At 56.1% G+C, this 23,252-nt stretch overlaps 1 protein-coding gene across 1 annotated transcript; it reads left to right on the top strand.

Moving 5' to 3' along the window:
* The first annotated feature begins 1,302 nt into the window (after positions 1 to 1,302).
* Positions 1,303 to 22,194, top strand: GPR26 (G protein-coupled receptor 26). The gene is made up of 3 exons (XM_012642401.1): positions 1,303 to 2,001; positions 9,203 to 9,316; positions 21,126 to 22,194. Exons 1-3 carry the CDS (start codon positions 1,334 to 1,336, stop codon positions 21,355 to 21,357), a joined length of 1,014 nt encoding a protein of 337 aa, XP_012497855.1. The 5' UTR covers positions 1,303 to 1,333; the 3' UTR covers positions 21,358 to 22,194.
* Positions 22,195 to 23,252: the final 1,058 nt, after the last annotated feature.

Here is a 23,252-nt window from a genome sequence, read left to right as displayed (position 1 = left end):
AACCTGTCACCTTGCCAGCCCCAGGGCGGATGGGCGTGCAGGCTTCGGGACTGTGAGAAGGCAGCAGCAGGAATTCGGACTGCTGCCGAGGCTGGCTGTGGACAGGCAGGCCTGCCCGGCCAGGGTCACTTACGGTCAGATAAAGGCCTCTCCCGGCTAGGAGGACACCCAAAGGGTGCCACAGAGAACCTCAGCGTCCCTGAGGCAAACCTGAGGATGCTGCTGAAGGTCCAGCTGGAGGGTGCTGGGAAGAAGGCACTGTGAACCGAGTGTCCCCAGGAAGGCAGCAGCTGTTCTTAGGATGGGCTGGGGAGGTCTCAGGAGACATCTGAGGCCACACCCTTGAACATGCAAGACAGAGATGTGGGCTCCTTCCCCCTCAGCAAAAGGAGCCTACCTGAGCTCCCCCAGCTCAGCCCAGAGAGGGAGGTGCATCAGCCCTGGGAAGCTCAGCTGTGGGACAGGCAGCCTAAGACTGCCACTTCAAGATCTGGCTGGACTGGGACAGGTGGCGCTGAGGCGTGAAGGTGCCCAGGCATCCGTCCCTTTCCTCAGAGATTTCCTGGACTCAACCTGTCTTTGACACACACCGGGGAGGACGGTCGAGCAGCCACAGGGAGCCAATCACCCTGCAGCACACGGGAGCCTTCAGGGCTGGTTCCCTCCGAATATGTGAGAGTGTGTGTGTGTGTGTGTGTGTGTGTGTGTGTGTGTGTGTGTGTGAGTGTGTGTGCGCGCGCGCCGGCTCCTGGGTGAGTGCGCGCGCATCAGTGGGGATTTCTGTGATAGAGGCAGCCAGATTCCAGAGAGAGAGAAAGAGAGAAGAGGAGGGGGAAGAACAAGAGGGGAGGAGAGAATTGGGGGTGGGAGAGACAGACGGAGAGAAGGCGCGGGGGGCGGGGAGAGGGAGAGGTGGCGGGGAGAGCAGAGAGGGAGAGCGAGCCAGAGCGGAGCGGAGCCCGGAGAGGGAGAGAGGAAGCCGGAGAGCGGTCGCGCGAGCGGAGCACAGACAGCCCGAGCTGGGAGGGATGGGGTGAGGGCGGGAGGAAGCATCGGCAGAGACAGCGCGGAGGCCGCCGGTGCCCGCAGTCCAGGACCCGAGGGCGCTCCCGGCTCGGGCGCTCCGGGCACTCCGGCGCTGGCCGGAGAGGTGCTGCGGGGCTCAGGGGCGGCCGCGCGACCAGGTGCCTGCCCAGGAGGTGGCCGGGGCTCCAGTCTGCCGCGCGCCCCTGCGGACCATGGCGACGGGGACCGGGGCGCGCCGGGCGGCGGCTCCGAGGGGCTGAGCCGGCCGCCGGTTGCGGGCCCTGAGCGCCGGCGGGGGGCGCGCACCATGAACTCGTGGGACGCGGGCCTGGCGGGGCTGCTGGTGGGCACGATGGGCGTCTCGCTGCTGTCCAACGCGCTGGTGCTGCTGTGCCTGCTGCACAGCGCCGACATCCGCCGCCAGGCGCCGGCGCTCTTCACCCTGAACCTCACGTGCGGCAACCTGCTGTGCACCGTGGTCAACATGCCGCTCACGCTGGCCGGCGTCGTGGCGCAGCGGCAGCCAGCGGGCGACCGTCTGTGCCGCCTGGCCGCCTTCCTCGACACCTTCCTGGCCGCCAACTCCATGCTCAGCATGGCGGCGCTCAGCATCGACCGCTGGGTGGCCGTGGTCTTCCCGCTGAGCTACCGGGCCAAGATGCGCCTCCGCGACGCTGCGCTCATGGTGGCCTACACGTGGCTGCACGCGCTCACCTTCCCCGCCGCCGCGCTCGCCCTGTCGTGGCTCGGCTTCCACCAGCTGTACGCCTCGTGCACGCTGTGCAGCCGGAGGCCCGACGAGCGCCTGCGCTTCGCCGTCTTCACCGGCGCCTTCCACGCGCTCAGCTTCCTGCTCTCCTTCGTCGTGCTCTGCTGCACGTACCTCAAGGTGCTCAAGGTGGCCCGCTTCCACTGCAAGCGCATCGACGTGATCACCATGCAGACGCTCGTGCTGCTCGTGGACATCCACCCTAGGTGAGGGGAGCCCTGGGTGAGGGCTCTGGGAATGTCGAGGGGGACCTGGTGACGTGGCAGTGGGCATGGGGGTGGGCATGGGGGTGGGAGAGCACCCGCCTGGGTGTTCAGCCTTGGGCAAGTTCCTTTCCACCCAGCCTGTTTCCTCTTTGGAAGACGAAGGGGAGAGTGGCCGTGGCCGTGGGGCTTAAGTGGGCCCTTAGAGCATCAGCAAAGCAAGGCCACTGGAAATGTGGACAAACCATCTAAGCTCAGGGTGGAAGTCACAGAGAGTCAGAACTTTGAGCTTCCTTATACTCATTTTATGTGTTTGTAGTTTTGGGAAAGCAGTGGTTCTTGTTCACTGTTTAAGACATTTGAAAGATTTGATCAGGGCTCGATGAGAGGGTGGCCTTGATGCTTCGGACGCTCCTTAAGAGCTCTTCAAACCACAGCTAATGCTTCCCCGGGTCTGCTCTCTGGTGTCTGGCGCTGCCTGTCTCGACCCTGTGTGAATCCAGATGGACTCGGTGACGGCTTGCATAGCTCAGGCATTTCTGTCCTCCCCAGAGAGCACTGTCCGGTGTCTCTCACGCTTGGTGCCCAGGAGCCCCAGAAGAAGGAGCGTCACCCTGAGGCTCCTGGGACTAAACCTGCCCTGCAACCTCCATCCTTGCGCTGTCTGCTATGTCTCAGGAAGGCATTTGGAGGCAGAGCGTGAGTGCCTGCTGGGAACCCCTGCTGTCAACCCCTGCCACAGGAGTCTCTCAGGAAGAGAAGGAGGGGACTCTTAGCTGAGCTGTCCTGAGCTCACCTCGGCTTTCCTCAGGAGAACAGGAAAGTGAGGAGGAAAATGGCTGGTGGTGTCTGTGTGGACTCTGCTATTTTATATCCTGTTGTCCCAGGGAAGGGCAGGTTCCCCTCTGTCACCCTGGGGCCCTAGATAAGGGGCCCTGGTCCAGACGGTATGGAAGGCAAGGCAAGCCCAGAGCACCAGGAGGGGAGGCTAGGGCCTTCCATGTGAGCAGAAAACCCTGGGAACCCAGGGAGCCTGGGGTGGAGGAGAGAGCTTGGTGCATTGCTAGGGTGTGTATGTCCCCCTCCAGGGCTGAAGGGGACAGACTGGAGGTGTCAGTCTGAGCTAGGGCTCCTTCACTTCTGAGTTTTTCCTGCATGTAATCAATAACAAGCAGTGCTTGAACTTCACTATCCTGCATGTAGAAGGATATGCAGGCATGTGTTCATTGCCCCCCTCTGAACAGCCATTCCTGATGACACACTGGACCAATCTTCTAGCCACAGAATCTTCCTCACAGAATCACATACAAAATGTACATGCGAATGACTGAGCACATAGACACCAGGGCATGTAAGTGTGGGAGCTCCACACACAATGTCCTGTGTTCATGTATGACCTGTATGTGTACCAGACAGCTGGCCACATGTACACGGGTACACAGGCATGTCAGAGTGGCGTGCTTACACTCTGACACAAAGACATGCATCGGCTCTCACTGCACGTATCCGTGCGTGGTTCATTGTCATCAAAGGAAATACTTGCAGCTGCAGTTACAGAGCTATTCCCCTTCCCATCACCTAGGGGTGGCACCCTTTGGAGGGTGCATCGCTAGGACTTGGGCTGGGACTGCTCTTAGAAGGTGCAGGGCAGTGTCGTTAACTCCTAGGTCGTCAGTGATTCCTACAGTGGAGTCTCTTACCATGAGTCTAACATTGGAGGAGTGTTGAGCTGGGAGAGGAATCAGTTCTTTCTTAGGCCAGTACAAACCTCATCCCTGCTCTTCCTCCAACTTCCAGAAAAGGAGGGGCCGTGTTCCTTCTCAGCCGCTTTGGGGTGTAGGGCCGGCTCCACTCTTGCAAATTCCTCTCGCTGACTCCATGCCAGATGCCAGATCGGGGTCCCAGGGTCTCAGGAGCAGAGGCAGCTGCTCAGCTCACCTCCAGTCTCCTCCCCGATCCCTCTGGGAGGACATTGACCTCTTCTCGGCCCCAGGATGCTTTGAGAAGCCCCTGCTCTCAGCACTTTGGGGGCCTCCAGGCAGTCTTTGGATAGTGGAAGGGCTTCTGGGGCAGGGGCTGCCTTGGCTAGAGCTCCCTGAGGTTGTAGAATAGTGGCCAGTGTGACAGCCCTGCCCCTTTGGTGAAAACAAACTTGCCCTTCTCTGAGGGGCTGATCCCCACCTAGTGGGGAGGATCAGCCACATGGGAGGGACAGCTAGTCCACAGACTTCTATCATGGCAGCTCCAAACTCTTCCTCCCCACAAATGAGCAAGTGCAGAGCTCGCTCAGGGGCTGCCCCGGTGGCCCCAGCCTCGGGTACTAAGCCTCCTGGCCATTTCGTGCTGAGAGCCTGTGGGACTCAGCGGTGCTGGTCCTGGGGCAGCGAAAGCCGGCTTGTCCCTCCGGACAGCCAGGAAGCAGGTGGAGTCTTTGCTCACTGACAGTTTTATCAGCCACCACACTGATGGTCTCCTGGGACTTAATTAAAAGGGACCTGTTTTGGAGATCCAGGGGGGCATTTGTCAGGAAGCTCTCTGTTGGTGTCTGCTCTTCCTGCAGGATGTACAACACGGTGTGTAGCAGGCTTCACCCCTTTGCTTCGACCACCTCCCAAACCTCAGGGACCCCCTCTTCTTAATTAAGCCCTGAGAGGCGTTCCTCACGCCCGCCTTTCTGTGGTGCTTTCTTGGGTTACTACGTTTCGGAAGCGGTTTAGAGGTTCTCACAGCTGTTACACACCTGGTCCTCCACCTGCTCCATGCACACGTTCGGTCCTCCCAAATCACACTTGGGACCAGTCATAGCCAGGCCCTCGCTGGGGCTGCCAGGCGGGGCGGAGCAGGTGGGCGCCGGGGAAGGGAGGCAGGGCCCTGTGCTCCCCCGTCTGGCTGAGGTCCCCGCTCACCAGCTTGGTTAGTGATTTAACAGAGCAGAGTGTTGATGAAAGGGACTCAACACGAAAGTCATGCCCAGCCTCACTGGAGCTTCCTCCAGGGACCCCTGAGGCTCTGCCAGACCTCCCGGCGTCTCCTTGACATCCCGGGAACAATGTCCGTAGGTGTTGGCTGACTGCCGACTCTGGAGGGTGTCAGAATTGTGACGTAGCAGATGAGGACTTCACTGTGCCCTTGACTTTACACGTGAGGGAATTGGGAGACCAGGGAAGAGCGGCCCTTGCCTAATCCAACAGATCTAGAAAGTGGCTCAAGCCAATTCCCACGCCCGGGTCTGCCCCTCAGGTTTATGGATGGGGCAACAGTGCAATTGGAGGCTCACAAACCATCCCTAGATATCTAGGTCTAGATTAAGCTCACAAACTGTTAAATATGTTCCACGCTCCTGCCTTGGCAAGTATACCTTTAAAATGACCTGCAAGGCTGGGTTCAAATTCAGAATTCTCGGGCTCTTTGGGAGTCAGCCCTGTGCATGCGGGGATTGCAGCGCTGGCCCACCCGCCTCGCCGCCCAAGCCCTGACTACACAGCACTGCAAGCCTCCCTCGCACGAGGTGCACGTTGCAGTTGTGCATTTGCTCTCCACGCACACATTGCTCACAGACACCACCCCGCAGGCCTGGAGCCACGAGCACAAGTGGCATATTCCACCCTCAGAGAATGGGACCCGGGGAGACGCCTGTACATGTTTTGGTAGCAGGATGAGGGCATTTGAGCAAAGAATCCTGTGTTTCAGGCACTTAAAATGTGATCTAGAATGGAAGGTGGGGGCTCTGGGTGGGCACAACCCCTTAGCCCTATGAACTCTTCATTTTGTGGGGGGAGGTGTGGACCCCTTTATGCATAGGGCCCAGGGACCCCTCTCACTGAATTCGAGGACAGGACTGCTCACACCACTGTCCTGACCCACCATCGTCAGTTTGTTGTCTTGCCTTAAAAGCCAGAAAACAAATCCGGGTCCCCTGAGTGCTCAGAGCATGGGCTCTGCATGGACTGCAGTCACCTGGACATCATTCTGGACCCTGACCCCTCACAGAGGGCAGGGAGCTGTCTATGCCTGGGAGGTTTTAGCTGAGATCACCTCGCTCATTGACTTTTCAGATGTTCCCAGAATTCACCATCCCCTTTGCCCTGTGTACCTGAAGCCCACTGGGGTCATCTCTTCCACCCACATGCACGGTACTGGAGAGCCTGTCTTCTTTTGTCTCAAGGAAACTGTCCTGACTGTCACAGCCTTGGGAGCCGCCCCCCACCCCGCCAGCACACACGAGCACACTCTGGCTGAACGCACCTGGCAAGGTTTTCTTGGGGCAGCTTTGGGCCTCTCACCCTCTGTACCGCAGAGTCTGCCTGAGAGTCCAAGGACTCCGGGCGCCACCCCCGGGCCCAGGGATGTTTGAGAACGCTCATCACCCAGTGATTCTGTGGGAGGCAGGGTTGGGGGGGCCTAGGGGAACCACCAGAGAACTCAGAGTCAGGAGACCCAGGAGAAGGCCTGGTTGTGTCCCAAACTCACCGAGTACCCTTGGGCATGTCGTATATCTTTCTGGCCCCTCAGTGTTCTCATCTGCAAATAAGTAAAACAGCAGCTTGCAGGGCTGCAAGATTTCAAGGAGCTCAGTTTTGCAGAGCCGTGGCGGGGCTGGGGGGAAATGACAGCAAGTGCAAAGCAGTTTTCCAGTGTGGTGTTCGGGGAGCAGGCGAGCTGCTCGCATACTGCGCTGAAACAATAGTCATGGTAAGCGAGAGGGCTGAGCTGCTTCCCTCAGAGCCTGGGATGGCCACGCCTCACACACCTCCTGCCGCCTCCCTCTTCTCACCTGGAAAGCAGGAGAGCCCTCGCAGGGGAGATCAGGGAAGGAGCGATGTGGTTCCCCACCAGAAGCACTGGGCTGGGAGTCAATGACTGGTTGCTAGCCCCCTGTACCCCACTCTCTGGGTGGGCAAGTCCCTCTCTTCTTTCAGCCTCAGTTTCCTCACCTGTGAGCTGGGGTGAGTGGACGTGTAGACCTTTCCTACTGTACGTGGCTGTGGCGTCTAGCTGGTCTGTCCCGGAGCAGAGACGTGACCGGGCCACGCGGGTGCAAACCCCAGATGCGGCATCCACCCTGCAGACACCCCGTGTCCACGGCATGCCAGCTGCTGTTAAGGTCCGGTGTCCACCAGGTGTCTGAAGGCCCCGAGGGTCACAGAGCCAGTACAAGAGTCAGGACCTCATCTCCGCCCTCCTGACTCCGGGTTTACTCTCCCTGCCCCTCTGATGCAGTCTGGTTAGAGCTGTCTCTCTCAGAGTGCAGGCGGCAGGAAGAGGTTTTGCAGTGGGCGAGCGCTCTGTGGTTTTGGAGTTCAAGGCAATACTGGAACATAGTGCTCGTTCAATAAATGCATGCTGAATGGATAATAATAATGGTTAGCATTTATTGAGTGCTTGCTCTGAGTCAGACACTGTCCTCGGTGCTTTTCGTATATTAAGCCTTTTGCTTTTCGTTGGGCCCTTCGGTTGACCTTGCGGCCCGGGGGGGTTTTTTGCTTTGCAAAGGCTGCACAGCGATTAAGTGCCGGTGCCTAGATTTGGACCTAGAAGTCTGGCTCTGGCGCGTCATGCCTACCCATAGGCTATCGGCCAAGAAACGAGGCCAGGCCAGCAGACATTCTCACGGCTTTACCTCCACGGACTGTCCGTGCTTTGTGTGATAGGCTCGGGGTTTTCAAGGCTCATTTTTAAAAATATACACATCTCGGAGCAGATTTCCAGCTTACTATCACCTCTTTAGAAAAGCACTTGAAGAAAATGATTAAGTCTTATTTTTCCTGAGATGTTTTTTAAGGGGTGTTTATTAACTCCTACAACACATACTTATTAGGTGTTTTCTGGGTGTAAGACGTTGAGCTTAGAACTGGGGTGATCCGAAGAAACAATGGGTCTGCAGAGTGCTCGCCATTTAAACTTTCCTGCTACGCAAAGCCTCACAGGGGCAAGTGCGGTGACTGCCCCGTAGACGTTCACAACGCAGAGGGTGGCACTGGCCGTCCCAGCCTGCACCCCGTCCACCTCACTCCTTCAGAGCCACGGAAATGTTCCTGTTCATTTTTCCCGAAGACCTGGAAAGCTCTCACCAACCTCTGTTTTTAGATACTCCCCAGGGCCCTGTTTTCAGGGAGGGATTAGCTGGTGTGGCAGGTGAGGAGGCTGCTGCTTCTGGGGAGAGAGCTGTGTCCTCAGCCCCTCAGCAGGGACTCCAGTCCCTACTAGGGGGGACTCAAGGAAGCTCGTCCTTCCCCAAGGGACTGACAGCTGATGATTCATGTCTGTCCCTGAAAAGTGTCTGTCCCTGCAATGAATGGTAGCTCTAGTTATAAATATTATGAAATCCCCCTTGGATAAATAAGAACCAAATTCAGAGAGGTTAAGTGACTTCCCTGAGGCCACACAGCCATGAGGGCAGAATTGGGACTAGGATGCCTAAGCCAGAGTTCTTTCACTCACCAGGGTTATTCTAAAGCATCTTGAGAACCGGACAACGTTGTTGGGTCATAAATTGGAGGAGGGCCCAGGCCCTGTCACTCTGGGTGCCCGTTGATGAGTCATGTACATGAATTTAGTTCTCGTATTTAGGGGATGCCCAGAATGCTCTGCTCATCTCAAGAGGCGTGTCCTCTGCTGGCTCAGGACACCTGGCTCATGTACCGAATCTCCAGCACATCTCACATCATTGCACTGAAAGTTTTAAGGGAAATATATTAATATTAAAACCAACAGGCCTCTGTTGTAGAGAATAATGCCAAACACACTGCACTCTAGGGTCACCATTGCCCTGGTTTGCCTGGGACTGAGGGGGCTCCCAGGCTGCAGAATGGCACGCAACAGTGCATTAACGTTCATTTGCACTGACTTGGGCACCGTGCCAGTGGCTGTATGTGTTTTGTGCATCGAATGCGTTCACACATGTATGCGCTTTATGCATTTAATTCTCAAAACAGCCCTTTGCAGTGTTTCGTTAGATTACATATAATACAATATTAAGGTACATACATGAAATACATAACGTATATTATTATATTACAGATGCTGACCTTGAGACTCAGCAATGTCACTCAGCTTGCCCGAGGTCAACAGCTACAGACCTGAGGTCTTTCCGGCTCGATAGCCGATTCCCACGCTAGAGGCCACTGCCCGTGTCTGGCCATAGCGCTCGGGTCTGCCTCGCCAGGCCGCCCCGTCAGTCACCTTCTCCCTCTCTCCCACGCAGCGTGCGGGAACGGTGTCTGGAGGAACAGAAGCGGAGGCGGCAGCGAGCCACCAAGAAGATCAGCACCTTCATAGGGACCTTCCTCGTGTGCTTTGCGCCCTACGTGATCACCAGGTGAGCGCGACTAGCGGGGCGTGTGCGGCGGGGCCTGGACGAGCACAGCAGGGCCAGGGCCTTGCTCAGTCAGGCCTGCCTCGGCCACGCGTTCTTCCGCGGGCTGTGTCAGGAGAGTGAGGGTGAACCTGGCAGGTTTAGTGAAAAGGAAGAGTCATGCTTTTCCTCTTCAGCCTGGATTATTTGGATTAAACTCAGGATCCAAAGGATGTGAAAGACTCTCCCACTCCATTTCCAAATCGCATCAGGGTGACCCTTATCCTGGGCTCCCAACCCCAGGAGGCCCCAGAGGAAAGGAGGAGGGGAGAGAGACAGAGGGAAGCGTTGGGCAGTGGTTGGGCACCTGCTGCCCTCTGAGCGCAGGACAGGACAGCCCAGCCCCCAGGCGTCCCCAGCCCAGACATGGTCAATAGCAGTCACCTGCCACCTACACAGGGTGCAGGGAGCATGCTCTGTGCCCAGCCAGGGTGGCCACCTGTCCTACCACTCGGGGGTCTCCCACTCTCAGGCCAGGGGCTGTGAGGCTTGTCACGTTCTCCTCCAGCTCCCCAGCCCCCAAGCCAGCTGGGTGCAGTCCCCCAGCCCCGGGGCCGTGCATTTCCCAAGCCAACCTGCTCAAGCTGCAACATGTCCCCACATATTAGCCAGAAAAAAAGAAAAAATACATCGCTCAATCAGTTTTGCAAACTGAAGGGAAAAGAAAATCCCCACAACTTTGTATTCAAAGTGGCTTCACTATTTGCGAAGTTGGCAATAAAAAAAGAACTTTGATGTTCTGTTAGGAGGCGGATGTGGAAGTTGTCACTGAATCTGAAAAGGTGGATCTGTGTAGGGTTGTGTGTGTGTGTATGTGTGTGTGTGTGTGTGAGAGAGAGAGAGAGTAAGAGACCGAAAACACAGCCCAGCTCCCCAGCTTCCCCCCACATCCTCGGCTGTCCAGCCTGGAAGGGCAGCCCCCGCCTGGCTGTCACCAGCATCATGCCGGTCTCAGGGAGGAGCAGCGCTGTGGACAGTGCTGCCTGCTCCTCCTGTCTGTCCCTGTGTGGGGCTGAAGCCTGTTGGTTGCAGCTTCCACCGCAGCTCCTGCTTTCTGCAGCCCCGGAGAGTGTCCTCTACTCCCAGGAGCCCTGTGGCCTTGCAGACACCGCGCCCTGCTTCCCCCAACCAGCCCCCACTTCTCTCCCCCAGACAGCCCAACTCTAGGGTGCCTTGCCCTGTCCTCCGTGGCACGCTACTTCCTCCGTTGGTGGAGTAGCCGAGTGGTTAGCAGCATAGCTCTAGAGTGTGCCTCCCTGGGCCCAGCGCTAGCTCCACCCCTCCTGCTGTGTGACCTTAGACCAGTGACCTGGCCTCTCTGGGCCTCCAGAAGGGAGTGCAGTGTTGTGAGGGTTAAAGCACATGGACCATGAGAACACGTGGCACAGCCCTGGCAGATGATGTCTGTGGTCTTCACCCTCCCTCCCTCCCTCCAGCACTGACAGCGCCACCCACGGCGCCTGCCCGGGACTGGCTGTGGCTCTGGCTGCAGGGCACTGGATCCAGCAGGGAAGGTGCCTCAGGAAGGGGAGGCACAGAGGCGCCTCGTCCCAGATCCCAGAGGACCAGGAGCTGCAGGCCGATGAGTTGAACGTGAACCCTCACAGGATAGGTCACACGGTGCCGACTTTAAACCATTGGACTTTTCTCTGGCTTAATTTCATTTCCCAACAAAATTTTCCTTTTTTTCTTTTTTTGATTACAACTTGATTCCCTCTAATAGGGCCCAGGAAATAATGTTTCAGTAAAATGGATGGGAGATTTGCAAGTCAATATGCTTCCTCCAAATGGATCTGATGCATTTAGAGTTTTTAAGAACATTCATGAAACTGTTCGTCCCTTATGGGGATGAGCAGCAACTTAACAGGGAGAGAAATCGACACCCAGGAAACCTCGTGGGCACCAAGTACAGGGGTGTGAAACCCGCCCCCCCCCCCCCCGGTCCATGCTGGTACCACCCCACCGCTGGCTCCCGCCATGGCTTTCTTGAATGTTTGAAGAAGCCGTCCTAAGAAAATCTCCTAAAATATGCAAACATACCCTCATTTCATTTCAGCACACATTTCTCCAGCACCTTCTCTGCAGAGCATTCAAGAGCCCCTGCAGAGGAAGCATGGGTTGGGGAAACCCCAGGGGTCCCCCCTAATGGGGACATTGACCTAACAGTCCTCCAGCCCAGGCAGAGGACCATGTCGTGGGACAGGCTCAGCATCCAGGGGCTCTGGGGCAGGAGTGAGCTCCCCTGGCTGGGGCTTCATGGACAAGCCTGTGCAGACGGGACTGTCCAAGCAGAAGGGACACATGAGCCAGGTCTAGAGCGGTGCTGTCCACCTCTGGGGCCACCAGCCACACGGGGCTAGGTAGCACTTGAAATATGTCCCGTCCAAACTGAGATGTGCTGTAGGTTTAAAACCACACTGCGTTTCTGAGACTTAGCGTGACAAAGTATACATAATTAATGATTTTTACATCGATTCCATAGTGAAATGATAAAGTATATAACTCATATTAATTTCACCTGTTTCTTTTCACTAGTAGGAAATCTCAGCGTGCATCCAGGCCTGGCCTTCTCTCTGTCGGCCGGCGCTGGCCTGCAGTCAGGGAAGTCTGGGGTGTGGTGTGCCCACGCCCTGCTCCTGGCCCTGGCTTTCTCTGCACTTCTGGCCACTCATGTCATCCTCCAGTGACCAGGGCCCAGTGGGGTCCCCATCTCGGCTACTCTAAGCAGAGGAGCTTCCTCCTCCACCTCTCCTCCTTGTCCACGCCCTGCTCCATGTACAGTTTCTCTGGGAACGTAGTCCAAGCAGCCAAGGTGGTGTCTTCCTCCTCCCGGCCAGGAGGGCTGAGGGAGGAGATGTCGGGCCCCAGGATGGGGCAGCAGGGAAGGGAATGTAGGGCACGCAATCCTCCTGATGGGTCCTCCTGATGTCACAGCCCTGTTAGAACCACCTGCCCTTGCCGATGCCCCCACTCCCGCACCCCTCCTGTGACTGTGGGAAGAAGAGCCCACCGGATGCTCAGGCTTTAGGGCAGCGGAGGCCCCAGGCACACTCCGGGGAGGTAGATGGCACCTATGAGGTTGCTCATCCCACATCCGGGCCCTCTGGGATCAGATCAGATCTCCACTGCCACAGCCAGGGCACAGGACTGCCGGGGGGGGCAGGGCAGGGCAGGATTTATCCTGACACCCACCTCCGGGGACCCCGATGCAAACTCTCCCATCTTCCTCTGAGTCGGGTGGAGAAACGCACATTGATTGTGAGGAGAAATGAACCCACGTAAAGAATAAATCACACACTCACAACGGCATTCAGCACAGTGCGGGCCTCCCATGATGCGCCCTGGAATCGGGACACTAACTCTCCCTGCAGGGACTGACGCCTCTGCTGTCCTTCCCAGCTGCTTTCCGCGTGTAGACACAGCCAATCTCAGAAGAAGCTGAAGACAGACTCTGCTCTGAAATGTCGTTGAGGATTTAATTATTGCAGAAGACAATTCCTTATGGAAACCTAGAGCCACAGGTTTTGGAGGCAGAGGGTCCCTTAGCTATTGTCTCACGCAGGGAGGGTGAGCTGGCTGTACCCTGCAGGCCGCCTGGAACTCACTGCTAGTGGCCCGCAGAGCACCCAGGGACAGCAATTCTGAGGCCCGGCTGGGGTTCGTGGAAGGGTGCAGGGAATGATGGAGAATGCCTGCCCCATCACGGAGGAGAGGCACGCGTGCCGCGCTGTGTTCTTCCTAACCTGGCGCGGTGGTCGCCAACTTGGCTTCACAATAGAACCACCTGCAGAGCTGTGACTCCCACCCATATGCCGACCTCACACTGGATTTAAGTTAGACCTTCTCAGTGTGGGCTGGGGCATTAGTGGTCTTTAAGCCCCTCAGGTGATTCTAATGCCCAATGGTGTTAACGGCTCTGGTGCACCCCCCCCTATTCTGCTGATGGAGGAGCACAGGCCTGGGTGAGGGGTAGTAAAATACTTGCCCAGAGCCACGCAGCAAGTCGATGGTGCCGCTGGACTTCCAGCATCGGGGGCTCTCCACCAGCCCCATGAGCTCTCCAAACGGGCTGGGGGTTCTTTGCAGAATCCAGCACTCCCCTGCTCTCCTTCGCAGGTCTGTGGCCGTGGCACACAGGGAGTGACCCCCTCCCCGGGCCCTTGTACCCACCGAGGCAGAGCGCCTTGCCGAGCGAGCATCTGCACCTGGACACACGTCCGCCTGCTGTGCCACGGCTGCCCTTGCAGAGAGTGGCCCTGGGGCAGGCAGAAGCCTCGGGAACAGGGCAGGAGTGGGCCTTGGAGAGTTCTGGGGCTCAGGATCAAGGTCACTTCCTTGGTGGCCAGCATAGGCTATCTTGAGAACAGCAGGCCCTGCAGTGCCTCCCCAACCTGCCAGGTGCTCAGAGATGGTGGGCCAGGTGGATTGAGCAGACATGTGTGGACCTGTCCTGGGTCAGGTCCCTGAGGTGTGGGGCTCCTGGCCTGGGTACGGTTAATGACTACCAGGAGGCGGCCCGTGGGTGGAGCTTATGGGAGCTAAGAAATATATTATGGCAGCGGGTCTACCTGACATGGTTTGCTCAGATGTTATCACTCGGGGCCCTACAGCGCCCCTCAGCGGTGGCCTGGGCGAGCTATGAAAGCCCAGTTCTGCAGGTTGGGGAACCGAGGCTCAGAGAGGGAAGGGGTTGCACGGGTCAGCTAGGAATACCCAGGGGACCGGGAGCCTGAGCCCAGCCTTGGCCGCCCCGGGGAAGCCCCAGGGACTCCCTGCTGGAAGGCTAGCTCTCCTGGGGGCAGTGCCTGCTCACCGTTCCCTGCCTCCTCGCTGTCCATAGAAATTAAAATCAAAACCCATCGAGGCAGTAACGGGCTGGTCCTGGGGAATTCAGAAAGGAAAAGCAAGAACAAGCTCTGTCTCTTAAACTAACTCAGAAATGCTCTTTATTTTTTAATCCTGTGAGTCCCTACTCTGTGCCTGAAGCTGTACCAAAGCTGTCCAGTTACCCTCTGTGTCTAGCCAACATCCCCATTTTAAAGATGAGGAAACTGAGGCTCAGTCAGGTTCTAGCCTTGCCCAGTACCAGTGAGTGACTCAGCCTCAGCTCCAGCCTTGGATGGCCCAGATCCAGAGCCCTTGTCCAGCCCTGGACACCCACCGCTCTGCCTCTCCTCTGAGTAGAGAGCATCGGGGTTCCCACTTTCCTCCCAGAGGGCTGTGTGCAGGCACCTGGAGGTGCGACCCACTCAGAAACAGAAAGCTCCAGTGTCTGAGATGACTGAGGCCAAGTTATTCGTGTGTCACTGACACCCCTCCTTAAGCTGTCATTGCAGAAACTAATATTCCCCACGACTCCGCACCAACTGTCTGTCTCCAGGCAGCCGGCCTTGCTGCTTCCATGTCTTATGCCTTACAAGTGTCGAGAGCGTGGGTGGACATTGGACAGTGGCTGGGAACGTTGGGAGCTGGCAGGACTGGAATATTGAAGAGGAGAAGGGGCTTCGTCTGCCAGTCATTTGCGTTGATCGAGAAGATCCTGCTAGTGGGGAGAGGCTCCCCCATCTATTCACATCGGCCTGATACCTTTCTCACATAGGGAAGCACCATTCTTGGGTCAAGTGTTTAAAAGAACCATTCAGGTCTTTACCAAAGTTCTCAAGCTTCCTATTGGAGAATGTGAAGTCTTCATAACCTTTTATACCAGCCGTTACAACCTCACCGATCACTTAGCGAACACCTGTCGGACACCTGGGGCTATCAGGGCGTACCTTATCGCATCTAGTGCATCTCTCCTGCAGGGTAAGTGCTGGAGTCCTAGAGAGGTAGATGCATTGCTCAAAGACGTAAGGGTACTGAGTGGCCAGGAGTTAAAGGTCGAGTCAGGCCCCTTGGCTATAATTTAGCCTTTGGGCCACATGATATCTCTGAAGACTGGGGGCCAGGCAGTGGAAACACAGAGATGCTCCACATACAGGTTTTTGGTCCGGCTGCCTTTGCCTGAGCACAAGTACCTTGGTGGGAACCCAGATGGCACCCAGGCTCCCATGGGTAAAGCAGGCATGTGAGTTTCTCTAGCAATATGGTGGGTTTGCATGGAATCATCCGCTGCCTCACAGCAGTTTGTGTCTCTGGAGTAGGGTCCAAGAGGCCGTGCGCGCTGGCAGCCAGAGCCACTGGCAGATGTGGTTGGCACAGTGCTGACTGCCTGCAAATGCCTCTTGGAAAGGCAGTTCCTCCAACTGCACCAACCAAAGAGCCACGTGCACCTGTGCGCTGGGCACATAAGACAACAGCAGGAAACATATTTGCAAAGCGCCACCTTTACTCTTGATAGGAGTCTGACACCTCCAATTCACAGCCTCGCCGGCTGTGTCCTCAAAGCCCTGGGTCACATAGACTCTTCCTGGATTTTGTGAGCAGGATCTGCAAGTCCGTGACAGATTCTCATCCAGAAGCTCTAAGTAAATATTTTCTGAATGAAAATTCATATGTCTAGAAGCATTTGTAAGGCTGTCATCTCTGCAGCGATATATGCTTACAAATAATCATGGTTGTCCTAAACCTCTGGAATCAGGCTTTGGGGTATCTGACAGCACCGTTATTGTGGCTTCTCAAAGTGATGGAATCATGTAGGTAGGAAAGGGGTTTAATGTGCAGGCGACTCCCCAGTGTTAATATTCTGTTAATAAGATGACTTCTCCATTCTAACGTTTCATGAAAATGTAAAGCTTCAGCTTATGACATACAGATGTTCAATATGCAGACCAGGTTCTTCAGAAGTCTTGGAAAGACACTGGGCTGGGTTCCCAAGGAATGTTCCGTGGCCTGTGTTGCATTTGGTGCACAGTGTGTGTGTGTGTGTGTGTGTGTGTGTGTGTGTGTGTGTGCGTGTGTGTGTGAGGGAGAGAGGGAGAAGGAGAGAGGGAGAAGGAGAGAAGGGCAGGAGAGGAGGTGATGGTGGCACAGAACATGTGATGACAGGGTGCTGATCTACCGCTTTGACTTCGGGACTTGAAAGGACAGGTGCCTGAATGCACTGCGGCACGGGGGCCCATGTCCAGAACCGGCGGGGCAGCCTGGCCCCGGGAAGGCGTGTGGTTGCCGGCATCCACTGGAAGGTTGAAATGCTGGTTCCCCCACGTCCAGGCCACGTGGCTTTGACACATCGCTGCCTTGGCTCTGTCATCTGCACGGTAGGCAGAGTGATATTGGGGCCCCAAGATGATGCTCGTGAGGCAGTTAGTGAGACACAGAGCCCCTGGGGGACTGCAGGAGGTGCTGGTACTGCTGGTCCTGTTCTCATGAGGAACACGCTTTCCTCAGGGCTGCCCACTGCGGAGCAGAGCGAGGACACTGGTCTCCCCTGGGGCTCAGAGCATGCCTCAGGATTCTGGCGAACGTGCGCCTGTCCTCCCTGCAGGCCCAGGACTTCCCCGGCTGCTGGGTGGGAATGTGAGGTCCCTATGGGTGAGGGACAAGGGCAGGCAGCTTCTGACCTCGTCAGCCCTCGGCTGTGACAGCTGCTCAGAAACCCGCCAACGACCCACACCAGAGGGGCTTGCTGCCAGGGACAGAGCCCCCCGACAAATACGAGAGCAAAGGGGTGCAGAGGTGGGGCAGGCACATAGGATCTGGGGGACACAGTCTGTTGGTATCTGCTCTGTGTCTCACCCTGAGTCAGAAAAACAACCTCTCTGTGCTCTGCGTCTGATGCCTCGGCAAGCTCCGCCCTGCTGCTCTTCATGCATCCCCACACGCCCCAGGCGCCCCCAGACTTCCATAAGGGCCGAGCTGCCTGCATCGGAATCCCTTGAATTGCTTGGGGGTTGGCCCGGGCCCCTTCGGCCCCGCCCCTTGCCTTGTTGGCGGGTTGGTTGGGCTTCGGGGGGAGCTGTGTCAGGGCAGGCGCGTGCGCGCTTTGAGCACAGCAGTGTAGACATCTCCCCTGAATGGAGCCTGGGGGCAGGCGGAGGTTGCTCCTGCTCACATCCCAGGGAGACGTGGAAAGTCACCTCGGGGCTTAATGGAAGGTGGGGGCAGGCTGCAGGGATCGATGCTTGTGGGGACAGGTGGGCACAGGCCCTGCTTCCTGGAGGATGGGGAGGGGGCAGTGCCCTGCTCCTGGGGTGGCTAATGCTTTGGCGAACCTCCAGGTGGTCCTCGGTCGACACAGGCCCCAGGAATGGGTGGGGGGCTTGGTGCATTTTGATGCTGGTGGGATCAGGCATCCCAAGCAACCGAACAACCTGACAGCCACTCCTGCATCCCTGCAGGGCCCTTCAGGGGACGTTATAATTGGCTCTGGCTGCTGGGACAAAGTACCACACACCGAGCGACTCAGTGGCTTAGGCTATAGAAAGGTCGTCTCTCGCAGGTCTGGGGGCCACAAGTCCACGATCAGGGTGTTGCTTCCTTCTGAGGGCTGGAAGGGGATCGTGCGGTGCCTTTTCCCGAGCTCCTGGTCTCGGTGGCACTCTTTGGCGTCCCCCGGTGTGCGTCACACTGCCCTCTGCCTCCATCTCACACTTGACCCTGTGTATGTCCGCGTCCAAACGTCCCCCTTTTATGGGGACACCAATCATGTGGGATTGGGGCCCACCCCACACCATGATGACCTTATATTAATTATATTTGCAACAACCTTATTTCTAAATCAGATCACATTCCGAGGTACTGGGGGTGAGGGCTTCAACATGTGAATTTGGGGGGAGACACGATTCAACCCATAGCAGGGGCCATGGCAAAAGGAAACCAAGTCCTGCTCTAGTGACACCTGGGCCCAAAACGCCCTCAACGGGGGGCTCACACTGGAGGCTTCAGCTCTGCAAGGGGCCTCCTCTGTCCACATCTTGGGACCATCAGCTATGACTACAGGGGGAGGGGCGGGGGGTGGGGACTCAAGTAAACCAGCCACGTGGAGGAGAAGAGAGCAGGACAGGCAGGCGGGCACCTTGTAGCACACAGCGACTCTGCCCACAGGTGACATGTGGCTGGTCGGAACCGTAATGCCCCTTTCTTGGCAGGGACGGCTTTAGAAAGCATGAGCAGAGCTAGGCCTGGCATGAGAGGATGGGCTGAGGCACTTCCTGTCTCAAAGGCCATCTGGGAGGGTCCTCGTGGTCATCCAAACGCCTGCCCAGATCTGGGGTTTGAAAGGAGCAGTTGTGACAATGTCTTCTTGTCACTCTTCTTCTCGCCTCTTCTCGGGCACTCAGACAAATGGGGAGTTGGCTCGGTCACAGCTAGGATGGAGCAAAGCCAGCCCCAGCTGGCACAGGGGTATCCCTGTGCGCAGGGAAGCAGCAGGTGGCTCAGCCAGGCGCATCTGAGCACGGAAGGGGCACCCAGCCTCCTCCTGGTTGGTGGCCGGGGGAGCAGTGTCCAGGCCTGGACTCGCCCAAAACATCTCTTTGCTTGGAGACCCTGACAAAGGCCAGACACTGGCTTTTCAAGCAAAAGTTGTCATGTGCACTGTGGGGAGGGGCAAGTGACAAAAGTTCTAAGTTGCATATAATGACCTCATGGAACAGGGGTTCTTGGAGCCGGAAGAGACCCCAGAGCTCATCTCATCCTATCTGAGATATCTAATCCCAGCACGGCCACTAGCCAGGACTTGGACTGCAGTTAGATGGAGCTGGGTTTCCATGTCAGAGGCCTTGGCTTGCTGCTGAACCTCTCCAAGCCTCAATCTCCTCATCTGTAAAATGGGAATAGCGGTACCCATTCTGTAGGATGATTGTGAGATTAGAGAGCGTGCACACAAGTGCTTGGCCTAAAGGAAACACTAACTGCGAATCATTATTACTGAGCAGGTAGAGTTCAGACTTTACATAAAATCTCTGAGATGCAAACGCAATAGATTTTACCTCTTCATTATCTAAATGGTGAAATTTTAAGTTGCTCTGAGTAATTTCATTCCATGAAATCTACATAACCTGCAAATAATAATTTTGATCTTGCTGGATGGTTTGATGCTATTTGGCTCTTTCAATAAATCCTTTTGGGAGAGCCAAAACGCTGACTGAATTTAGCAATGTACAAAAGCAAAGCTTTTGGAAAAGCAAGTTGGCACTGCATAGGAACAATGTGTTGGCATTCAGCGATTTCATTCTTATTATTAGGTGTGAATTCTAAATTCAGGGGTTTTGTCCTTTTATATGTATTCATCACGTCTCAAAATAGTTTTCTTAAAAGTACAGATTTCCTAAATGCTAACAGCTCTGTCCCTAGTGGGGCTCCCAAGGACATGAGGGGAAACACAGCCACAGTCCCCCGCGGGGTCAGAGGGCAGGGGCCGGCAGTGGTGGCTAACGTGGGAAGCCGAATGGAGGAGCCTCGAGTGGACTCGCGAGGGTCTGTTCCAGACAGGGGCATGTCAGTAGAGGACCACACCCCAGCTTTCTCCTTCGCTGGCTCTGCAGCCTGTCCTCACAACCTCGCCCCAAAGAAGGCTCCAGAAAACAAGCAGATGTTGGCAGTACAGAGTTCCAGTTCTCAGTTCTCTCTATACCGAGGTCCTCACCTGGGCAGCCCACCAAGCTGAGAGCCACCGCTGCCTTCCCTCTGCAGATACCCTGGGTAGAAGACAGGTCCCAGACCCCCCAGTCGGAGTAGGGTACAGATGCTGCACCTGGCACGGCCTCTGACTTGCTGTGTGATGTTGGGCAGCCCCTTCCCCTCTCTGGGCCTCAATTTCCTCATATGACAGTGGGTGGGGAGGGGGTGGTTTATGATCTCCGAGCTCCCTCCCTGCTCTGTGGGTCTTTTCTACCTTATGTTCATGCTGGCTAATGTCCAAATATGGCCAAGGCTGCTGGACACACTTGAGAGAGGAGCATAAATGGCTTGATTTGGTGGAGGGAGGGGAGGATTCCACTGACACAGTGGAAGGCTTTTCCCGACCTCACAGCCTGGCATTAGCACCCTCAAATGGTGTTGTTCCAGGGTACCAGGACTCCAACAACCGTGCCCCTTAGACCCAGGGGTGTGTCTTCCCTTGCCCCTCCCTGCAGGAATGGTGGTCCCTTAGGGTACCCTGACTGCGGCTGTTGTCAAAGACCACCAGGATCCCAAACCCAGGGAGAGGCCTTCCTTGCCCGCAGATTCTTTCCTGACACAACACACACTTGGAGCTTTGCAGAATGTTTTCAAAATCACTCAGCCCTTTCTCCCATGCAGCCTCCCTAGGAAGGCAGAGCCAGGATTTGAAAGAAAGAATGGGACCAGACTCTTCCAGTGGACAAGATCTTCGAGATTATCTTATCCCACCTTCTTGCTTTTCATATAAGACACACGGGTCCAAGGTGCAAAAAGACTTGCCCAACGTCACACGGCAGGTCAGTAGCAGAGCTGGAGCCTGAAGCCAGAATAGCCATTAGCTGCCAGCGCAGTTAAGCTTGGGTTTCAGGGTCAGACAGACCAGGGTTCAAATCCTGCCTTTACAATTTACTGGCCGTATGACCTTGGGCAAATTATTTAACCTCCTGGGACATCTGTCTCTTCACACGGATTAATAAAACGGAGATGATCACATCTCCCAGCGCTCAGTGAGATCACACGTAGAAAGGGTTTAGTTAGCACAGTGCTGAGAGTAAGATAAGCGCCTGACGAATGTTCACCGTTGTGATCGATATTGGCATAAATAGTTACCGCTGTCATTGTTACTGGAGGAGACAGGAAACAGTAGCCCCCAGGGCGCACACTGGAGTCCTGGTGCGCCCCAGGCGGTGCCGGCTGTGCCCGCAGTAACGGCGTCCCCGTCTCTCCGCAGGCTGGTGGAGCTCTTCTCCACGGCGCCCATCGGCTCCCACTGGGGCGTGCTGTCCAAGTGCTTGGCCTACAGCAAGGCGGCGTCCGACCCCTTCGTGTACTCCCTCCTGCGACACCAGTACCGCAAAAGCTGCAAGGAGATTCTGAACAGGGTCCTCAACAGACGCGCCATCCACTCCTCAGGACTCACGGGCGACCCTCAAAGCCAGAACATGCTGCCCGTCTCGGAGTGAGGCCCGCACTCCTGCTGCACGGCTCAGTGAGGCGGCGGTGAGAAGAGGGGAGGGCGGGCGTGGGGCCCCCGGGCGGACGCCAACAGCCACCAGCTTCGAGGCAAGCCCGGTGGCTCTGGTTCCCTGACTTTCGGGCTCTGGAGCTTCTGCTTCCTGGTTCCTCAAGGGCAGATGTTGGACTGTCCCTATTTGTCACCAAAGGATGACTGTGGCCCTGCTCTGGCCTTTCTAGAAGCTCCTTTGAGCTGACTTGCCTGAGGCACCCCAGGGGATGGCCCTGCATCCTGCCACTATCAAGGACGCACAGGGCTGGTGGCAGGTGGGGAAGCAGGGTGTTCACCTGTTTGCTGATCACTGGACATTGGGCTCCATGCTGAAGGAAAGTGGTGGCCTCCAGGGGACATTGCAATCGTGCTGAAAGTGAGACTGGCAGTGGCCTTTTGGCCCCAGATCTGATGTGGCACCTCTTCTCCACAGGGTAGTGGTGGCTGCTTTAACCCAAATATTATTCAGCTGGTACTAACTAAACTGTGCTCAGCTGGGACTCTTGGGCTCTGTGCCCAAGGGGACAATGTTTAACAGCTCGTGGCTACCCAATTGCTGCTGACCAGTTGTCTTAGAAATGGTAACTTAGATTCAACTTTTGTCCCTCCTGTCCCCCAGAAAAGCTAATGTTTGTGTGTAGACAATCTTGGCATGAAAATGGTTGAATTAGGCAGGGAATATACATACTCGGTTCTTTGAAGTCTGACCGGGAAGTCACCGTCTAAATCACATGTCCTGACTGTTGGAATTCAGTAAGAGCAGGAGGAAGGTGGCTGGCTGGTCTCCCCTCCCCCATCTGTGACCTGGCTCTGCAGGAAGCCTCTCGCTTTGTCTCATGCAACTTGTCCAGCACGTCCCGTGAGATGGACCGGCAAGAACCGGCCTGAGCAGGGACTTAGCCTCTATGTCAAGGCACTGGGTTCCTTTATCTTGATGGCTTCCTATCCTAGTTTCTGTAGTCTGTCAACAGAAAGTAGAGGCTGTCCAAGGTTTTCAAGAGAGTGCCCTGTGCTAATGACGAGAGAGTGACATTTTCATAGAATACTGCGGCTATAACACACATGCCAATCCATTAGCAGCCCTCTCTTGATTTAATAAAAACCAGGGTGAGTGGACCTCGCTTTCTGCCCACACTGTCTTTGTTTACCATCTCAGATTAACTCCTGAGGGCTAAGAGCGGTTGTTTCTTGATCCTCTGCTGGAAGTGGTCCTGCAGGGTGGAAAGGCGGGGAGCAGCGGAGGCAGGTGGCTCGCGCTCTCCTTCCAGCTCCTCACGTCTGGAGTGTGATGGGGAGGACCCGGTCCAACGGGGAGTGACCAGAGAGAGACTATTGGTTTTCTCTGCCAGGAAGCCCTGTATTTAAAGCCAGAGAAGTGTGTGCATGTGTATTTGAAAAGATAAGATATCATCTTACTAACTCTTAGCTCCTCATTTAGAAAACCACTCAGCCTGGGCTGCCCTCGCCTAGTTTCAAAGTTTCCATGAAAGCTAGAATGGAGACCGATGTAGCTTCCAAAGAGGCTTTGACATCTTCGAGTTGCTGTCAGAGGTGTGTGCTCACACCTGCTCGGGGAAGCCAATGGGGTACTCCCCTCCCCAATTCCATAATCAGGGACGCAACGCTGGTAGCCTGAAATCAGCCGTGGCGGGAGCTTTCATACCATGAAGATCAGCAGCTGCTACAAATCAGGCCTTTTCCCCACTGAGAGCTGGTTGTTAAACACCTATCAGCACAGCACTGCCAGACATGACTTTGTGCGTTACTGAAACAAAATTGCTCTGGCTCAGAGCCCGTTTGGCCACTTACGTTTGAACCATGACAAACATGAGCTTTGACATAACCTTCCCA

The sequence above is a fragment of the Propithecus coquereli genome, unplaced genomic scaffold, assembly GCF_000956105.1.
Source record: "Propithecus coquereli isolate 6110/MARCELLA unplaced genomic scaffold, Pcoq_1.0 Scaffold179, whole genome shotgun sequence".
Classification (NCBI taxonomy): Eukaryota; Metazoa; Chordata; class Mammalia; order Primates; family Indriidae; genus Propithecus; species Propithecus coquereli.
This window is presented reverse-complemented; position numbering and strand designations above follow the sequence as displayed.

Coding starts and splice junctions, on each gene's coding strand:
- GPR26 (XM_012642401.1), top strand. CDS start 1,334: ATGAACTCGTGGGACGCGGGCCTGGCGGGGCTGCTGGTGGGCACGATG. Junction 2,002..9,202: donor CTCGTGGACATCCACCCTAG/GTGAGGGGAGCC, acceptor TCTCCCACGCAG/CGTGCGGGAACGGTGTCTGG. Junction 9,317..21,125: donor GCGCCCTACGTGATCACCAG/GTGAGCGCGACT, acceptor GTCTCTCCGCAG/GCTGGTGGAGCTCTTCTCCA.